This window comes from Mobula birostris, chromosome 17 (assembly GCF_030028105.1).
Source record: "Mobula birostris isolate sMobBir1 chromosome 17, sMobBir1.hap1, whole genome shotgun sequence".
In the NCBI taxonomy this organism is placed as follows: domain Eukaryota; kingdom Metazoa; phylum Chordata; class Chondrichthyes; order Myliobatiformes; family Myliobatidae; genus Mobula; species Mobula birostris.
The window spans coordinates 49,026,261-49,034,216 of record NC_092386.1 but is presented as its reverse complement, the minus strand read 5'-3'; the positions used below and the strand labels follow the sequence as shown (position 1 = coordinate 49,034,216).

Here is a 7,956-nt window from a genome sequence, read left to right as displayed (position 1 = left end):
TCTTGGGATCTTGTACCAATCTGATTTTTTAAAATCTATCTACATATTGGAATCCCCTATTACCATCAAAACATTGATCTTTTTACAAGTCTTTTCTATCTCCCTTGTAATTTGTACCCCGCATTCTGGCTGCTTTATGGAGGTCTCGATATAACTCCCATCAGTTTTTAAAAATTCTACCCACAAGTAGTCTACAGCTTCCAATCCTATGTTACTTCTTTCTAAAGATTTTATTTCATGCTTTACCAACAAAACCATCCCACCCCCACTGCCCTTTTGATACAATATATATCCCTCGATGTTAAGCTCCCATAATTATGGACGTTGCCATTGGAAAACAAGCTTTGTAATTTTTGTAGGGTTATATCTAGATCTATCCACTTGCTACATGTGGCACCAAATTTTGAATCTACAAATCTCAAATAATTAAACTAAGTGGCACACCTTATATACATGTAGCATCAGTTGGATAGTTTCACCATGGCAACCTTGGTTTCATCCTTTCCAAGAGATTTCCTTTGATTTTAACTTTTCCACTGGAGCAACATGACCAGCCAGACATTTCCTACAGCTTTTACATTCCTTTATATTGCTTCTCTCTTTAACATTTTCCATGAATTTATCAACAGCAAATCACCATTTCAAGCACAGCCTCATCCTGTCTGAGATAGTCCCTTTGCTACTTTTCATCCCTACTCCAACTTCTCTGAACCTAAAACAAACTTGTCCCACTTGAGGCAAAGGGAGTCAGACAAGATACATTACCCTGCTTCTGTCTCCATGGATGCTGTCTGACTGGAGTATTTCTGCATAGTTTTTTAAAAAATCTTAATAAAGCAACATTGTGGGTATGGTAATATGGTGTTGGAATGTTTGGCAACACTTCTGGGCTCCCCCAGCACATGCTGAGGTTGGGTTGTTGTAAACGAAAACGACACATTTCACTGTACATAATGATATACAAATGATAATCTGCATATTACTATGTTACTGTTGATGAAGGTACGCACTAAGACTAGAAGGGATATAAATGTTCAAAATGCAAGGTTTTCTTCTCCGGTGCAGCATCGAGATGGTGCGTGATGGAAAACGTCCATAAATGAGTGTGAACGGGACTGGGCTCAGCTTTGATGACTTTCAGTCTCAACCAATTGCTATGAAACTTCACACAGGGCAACTTGGGCAAGGGCAGAAGTAAATTCAATGTCATTTACTGATATCCCACCCATGTCTAGCCATCTACCTGGGCACAGATTGCTGGAGATTTTTTTTGATTGAACAGGTATGCTAATATCAGTATTATTATCAATACACCAACTCTCTAGGCTTGGCACTAAGATACCCAAAAATGTACGTTTTACTCCATGTTGAAAGTACAATTCCGCCAGGTATAAACATGGATTGAAAGTACCAGAGGCTCTTATTTTGAAAGGGATCACGTGCCATCTGTCTGCAGCAATAACAGGCGGTGTATCTAATCACAGATCCTGGGCCGAGAGCGGAGCGGCGTGCGCTTCGTTCCTTCCCCCAGGCGTAGCCGGTCCTGGCAATCGCAGACTCATCGCACAGTGCGTCGGAGCTTGGCGCGGCTCCCTTCATCACTGTCGAACCCAATCCACGTGAAAAGCTGGACCTGAGCTTTCCTTTGCGGCGGCATGTGACCCTTTCAAGCGGCCTTTCCAGTTTTTAAAAAAGAGGATCCCTTCTGAAGGTAAAGTGTTGCTCAGTTTCCATCCTGGAAATGAATTTCTGGTGTATGAACATGCACATACGCACAGACATAAATATGCATAGTAATATAAATCCTTATCTGTAGATGCATGTTTATAATAGATTCGATGTTACTTAAACCCCGTGAAAGGGTGACGCCTTTATCCCCCAGGAGTTGAAGGATCCGCGCTTTGAAATGAATTCTAGCATTTCCTGTACCGCGGAGTGGGTGTGCCTCCGTTTTATTTTAAAGAAACGGTCGATCGGACCTTCATTTTAAAAGAAATCCAGCATATGATTGTTTCATTATTACAGAAACAAAGCAATTCTCGAGCAAATCCTCTGAGTGTTTGCTGCTTTTTACAAATGGTGCAGGAGGTTTTTTTTTAGGAACGGCAGACTAATTAGTGCCATCGCTGAATGTTAGCACTAATTCCCAGGAGTCCCAAATGTGCATCGGAAGACCCGCACGGGGTTCTCATCCAGAATTTATTATTCCCACTGAATGTGTTCAGAATGGTTGTAAACAGCCGGTCAAAATCAATCAAAGTGATCGGAAACGCCTAGAGTAACCTCCACTGGGGTGATAACTGATACCGAAACGAATTCAGAAAATGTTGTCTGCCTGTTCTGGTGGGGGTCGCAAAAGGCTTTCCTTTGGGCACCCGTGCCGTCTTACTGCTGCTGTTCCTTTTATATCGCCCGGGTAAAAGAGAAAGGAAGAGAGGCAGGCGGTGAACGGCCGAAAGGATCTGCATGGATACAAACTGCCGAATGAATGAGGGGCGGTCCTGCTTCCTATCTCTCTATCCCCATTCTCCAGACTTCTTTAAAAAAACAGAGATAAATAAATAAACGCGTGTATATTGGTATCAGCATGTATTGTTCGAGTTGTGTCACCGATCTGCGCACAGCGACATCACCAACGTCCGTGTGGTCAGCTTGCGTTTATTGGGAGAGGTCAGTTAGAGCAAAGAACTCCTTTTTTTAACATGCGCCCGACAGATGTTCAACCTTCAACTTTCAATGTACTTGCAGCTATTAGTTATCCAACTACCAAGTAGTTTGTTTAATCCGTTATTCTCAAAGCATAGAATATTATTTCCATCCGCTTGCAATACTTGACCCCGTGCGATCTGCTGTTCCCTAATCTGGCCGTGGCAGGAAAGTAAACCCTGCTCATTCTAGACTTCTTCCGGTCCGTTTCTCTTTTATCTTAAAGCGTGTTCGCTACCATCAGCCTTTGGAGTGTGTGTGTGTGTGTGTGTGTGTGTGTGTGTGTGTGTGTGTGTGTGTGTGTGTGTGTGTGTGTGTGTGTGTGTGTGTGTGTGTGTGTGTGTGTGTGTGTGTGTGTGTTGGGGGGGGGGGGAAGAAAACTTTGTCCATGGTTTCTGATTCTATTGGTAGATGCTTCGCTTCTTCCGTAAGATGCAACTAAGAACCCAGGACCAATACAACTTGCTTGTCAATTTCCCGTCACAATAGGTTGCTGAATATTCACCGACGTGTTCGATAAATGAATAACAGTAAACTGCCTATATTCTGTTGTAGTCATGGTTTAACATCAGCCAATCCGTTTGTGTTCAGTTAGCATTTCTGACAATGAGATTTTTGTATCTCATTTTGGTATTTGTAATTTTAAGAGGCATTAATAATTCCCACATTATAATGTCTTTGAATGGGAAAGGTTGCTAGGTAACCAAGGAATATCAGTGCTTAATTGGATCCCAGTTCTTTGCAGCAGTGTCGATATCATAGTAAAACTATTCCGAATAATGATAAGATATAACTTTCAACACCTAAGCTCTTGGATGGTGTGCAGGTATTTTGCCTTGAACATGCCTAATACTGACAAAAGTAGTTTTCTGATGGTCACACATAAAAAAGCATAAGCAAACATTGGAATTTCTCCTTCCTTATAGTCCCATGTAGATGAACTTTGAGCAATTTGGACTTAGAATTTCAATAGAAATATTTAGAAGCAGGAGTGTAATTTAGACAAATTCGCCGAACAGACCATTGACCAATATGGTAGTTGATGTCTACATATTTCCCATTTGCATTTTATTCTTCTAAATGGGACGCTCTTCGTTTTTCTTTCAAGTATCGAATATACAAAGGTCATTGTTTTGAGCTAATACACTGCCCCATTTACGCTCTGCATGTTCTACGAGCGTGTCATATATCTGAATATTTCTCACTCTTTGCCATTGGACTTGAAAAGTGATTACAAGTCTTACTGAGGGTAACTGACTAGGGAAAGTCTGCAGATGCTGGATATCCGAGCAGCGCACACGAAGTTATGGAGGAACTCAGCAGGCCACGCAGCGTCTACGGAAAATAGTACAAATAGTCCTGCCGGAGGGTTTCGGCCCGAAACATCGACTGTCCTATTTTTCTAGATGCTGCCTGGCCTGTTGTGTTGCTTTTAACTGTTTTAACATCCGTAATCAGTGTCTAAGAGGCTATTTGTTGGCTGGACAAAGCAATTTCAGTATTCCTGAAAGACAACAAATGGTCCAATCCTCACTTTGTGTAGAAAGAGAGAAAAAAAATCAGATCTCTGGCGTAATGTATGTAGAACAGATGACAAAATAACCCCATCTGGATATGCCTAAATCATTGGAATATATATTTTAGATTTTTAGATTTCAAAATGAAGGAAAACTGACTGGAAAATACGCCGAAGAAAGTAGAGCTTTAGAATTCCGAATTATTCTGAATAATTTGAAGTATTCTGGGAGTGTAAGATTATATGCGACATTAAGCATGCCAAGCATGCAGTGTTTTACTGTTTAAGTCAGCAATGTTATTTCTCATCCTGTTGCATAGTTTAAAGAGGACTGTGGCTGCTCCAGATAGGCCCTGCCTTTGGGTGCCGCAGTGACGTTCAATAATTGGTAAACCCGTGGAAATAGATGAACCTTGACTTCATAAAATGCAGTAAATATAAGACCTTGTTAGTGACGGCAGTACGTGGAAAACAGAATCCGCGTGTTTGCCTGCCATTTGGATTGGGGGGAAAAGTGACAAAGAAACTGAATTGAAAGGTAGATGACAGGAGCTGAAACACCGTTTGAAGGCGGAAGGCAGAGGATTAGACATTCGACCGTAAATCTTAGCCTTAGTTTCAGGTGTTGACCGACTTATTTTGTGGCATTTTGTGCTTTATTTGTTTTGGAATACTGCAGCTCCCGCCCGCCCTCTCCGCCTCATTGCATAATTACTGTTTCACCTATTTGATTATTCGTGAAAAATTCTGTCCATTGAGATAAAGCCCGCAAAACAAAGCGTTGCCCAAGTCGTATCGCGTTGAATGGAAAATAGTTTATTTTTAGTGCTGACGGTGCGGATTTGATACGTGCTGCGCTCCATCGCGCTCTGCTGGGTTTCTCCTACCCGTGGAAGATTCATTAGCAGCACTGCCTCAGACTGAACAGGTCTTCGACCCTCGCTGCAGCATCCTGACGACCCGCACCGAGACGTAGCGTTGAAAATCACTGATGACGATAGTCAGCTCCCTGCTCATACCGAGCTCTCTAAACAAACCAGATACGTAACATCGCTGCATGGAGCGTGTCTCTGGTGTCTTTAATATCAGACAGAAACTCCCTCCAGCCCTTTCAGTCAGCAGAAAGCCGACTGCTTCGCTATCGATCCTGCCCATCCTTCAGCCGCGATGGGTTGTCAAGACTGAACGCAGCGCAGCCCGGCATAAACGTTCGGCACTAAATACTCCACGCTGTGGTTTCGCAAGGTAATTGTTTATTTTTTAAAAGCGTCTATAAGACCGGGTAGCGGTCTTCTGACAAGGGCAATGAGATGACACTGGACCTGCAGTGATTTCTAGTTTTATTTCGGTCTGTAGTTTAAGAACAGGACGATCCCCGAGGTATTCGGAATCTGCGAGACGAGAGGGTCCTGCACAGAAGCCCCCGTGTCTTTTTAACCTTCGAAAGGCGAGCTGTAGCGGAATAGTCCCGTTTAACTGTTCACTGCATATGGTTCATATCTTGTGCTTATGAATTTTGACATTGGATAAACTGGTCACTGTTTTTCTATGTTGTTAAAAGATCGGTTTAGAAATGAGTTGAACGTATATAATATTCTTCCCTTTGACTCCAGGTGACGGTGTGAGCCAACCAACAAGATGCCGGAACAGAGCAATGATTACAGGGTGGTGGTGTTCGGAGCGGGAGGCGTGGGCAAGAGCTCGCTGGTGCTCCGGTTTGTCAAAGGGACCTTCCGGGAGAGCTACATCCCCACGATCGAAGACACTTACCGCCAGGTCATCAGTTGTGACAAGAGCATCTGCACTTTGCAGATCACTGACACCACGGGGAGTCACCAGTTCCCGGCCATGCAGCGCCTCTCCATCTCCAAAGGGCACGCCTTCATCCTCGTTTACTCCATCACGAGCAAACAGTCTTTGGAAGAACTGAAGCCCATCTACGAACAAGTATGCCAGATCAAGGGAGACGTGGAGAGCATCCCCATCATGCTGGTGGGGAACAAGTGCGACGACACGCTGAGGGAGGTGCAAGCCAGTGACGGCGAGTCCCAAGCCAAGCGGTGGAAGTGTGGCTTCATGGAGACCTCGGCCAAGACCAATCACAACGTGAAGGAGCTCTTCCAGGAACTGCTGAACCTGGAGAAGCGCAGGGCGGTGAGCCTGCAAATCGACGGGAAGAAATCGAAGCAGCAAAAGAGGACAGAGAAACTGAAGGGGAAGTGTGTCGTTATGTGAACTGCCACCAGCCCGTAGGCAACAGTCACAAAAAAAAACTCTGCACCGGGCAGATTCAACATAAAGAGAAGAAACTGACCCGGCGGCCGTCCGTGCGGCTTTATCTCAAAGACGAAACGTGTTGTCTTTTATTTTCATCAAGCCAAAATAAGTTTTAAGACATAAATGAAGTGTCCCCTTGCGGAACTATTAGGTTGCCCTGATGGAGGAGCTGTGTATTTCTATTAAATAGCAAAGTTTCTTCTTTTAAATGATCCGAATGCAACACGAGTATTTATATTTGAGTACAAAGCCACTAATTAAAGCACACTCATTTTGACGTGTTCAGTCACGGTTATTTTTATTTATTAAAGCATAGAGACGTATTCACTAACAAAGAGCACCTTATTAATGCAAACATATTCTAGAATAAGGTCCATGGACAAATATTTTTAAGATCAATGGACAAATAGTTTCAATCAATATAAATGGAAATGTCATAATAATGAACTATTGATTTAAGCTATTTATACAATAAATGCATTAACCTTGCATGACGTTTTAAATAAAACATATTCTAAAATCAGTGCTGATAACGTTTAATCCTGGTGAGTTTCTCTTTACAGCATTTTTTCCCCAATTTTATTCTTGTGGGTGAGGATTGGGTTTGTGGGGGTAACAATAAAACTGTAAAGTTACTGAATAGCACAGTGATCATGTACATCCAGTTCATTTTACATAGCGTCACTCAGTCCATAGATAAATAGCACCATGGATTTTTAAAATGCGGGCACCGTCTGTTATGCCTCCAAAGAGGAGGCTTGTGTGTCATTACGTTTTGTAAGCTCAATAACAGGAAGGGAGTAATAAGCATGAAGAAAATTTTTTACATCAAAGGGCGAAAGGCAGTAAATAGTTGATCAAATAGTGTCCAATACTTGTTGGAAGAAAGCTGGCAGAAGTTTAAATATATTTAAGCAAAGCATTGATCCGACTGAAGGGATATGATTATGAATTATTTTGTAGAGACGCATTGTTCCATTCGCTCCAAATTGAAATGTATGTTTTTTTTCGGGAGCAACTGCTTGATATAGAAATAAAGCAAATGTATTAATTCTGTTAAGAATCATAGAAATATATTTCATTAATGTTATTTAAATGCCTGTACCTAAGTCATTTGTGCCTACAAGTTTTTACAGTCCTACGCTGTATATTTCACATTAACAATAAAATAGCTCACTTTGCCACAGGTATAATTGCGTGTGTGTGTTTCTTTTTCAAAGCATGGTTTAATTTCGATGCCACAGCAATATTCAGAGGATTCGCGAAATCTGACATGGAACGGAAGATACTGAGAATTCTCAACAGATAGGACCATAGAGTTAGTTAATGCTTCTCTGGTCTGGGACTTGAAATCACATCGACAAAATGTTGCAAATAAAATAGGTTAGAAGGCTAGAATAGCATAAAGCAAATAATAATAAGTTAAAACTTCGGCTTTGAAGACAGGTTGACTTCCA

The 7,956-nt window shown here is 42.0% G+C and overlaps 1 protein-coding gene across 3 annotated transcripts; it reads left to right on the top strand.

Annotated features, from left to right (window-relative positions):
* Positions 1-1,474: 1,474 nt before the first annotated feature.
* On the top strand, positions 1,475-7,675 carry LOC140211415 (GTP-binding protein Di-Ras2). Of its 3 annotated transcripts, none has more exons than XM_072281096.1 (2): positions 1,475-1,711; positions 5,836-7,675. In XM_072281096.1, the coding sequence occupies exon 2, from the start codon at positions 5,861-5,863 to the stop codon at positions 6,455-6,457; it is 597 nt and encodes a 198-aa protein (XP_072137197.1). In that variant the 5' UTR covers positions 1,475-1,711; positions 5,836-5,860; the 3' UTR covers positions 6,458-7,675. The 3 variants fall into 3 exon arrangements, with proteins under 3 accessions (XP_072137197.1, XP_072137199.1, XP_072137198.1); XM_072281098.1 differs by lacking the exon at positions 1,475-1,711 and adding an exon at positions 2,625-2,670; XM_072281097.1 differs by lacking the exon at positions 1,475-1,711 and adding an exon at positions 5,380-5,467.
* The last annotated feature ends 281 nt before the right edge of the window (positions 7,676-7,956 follow it).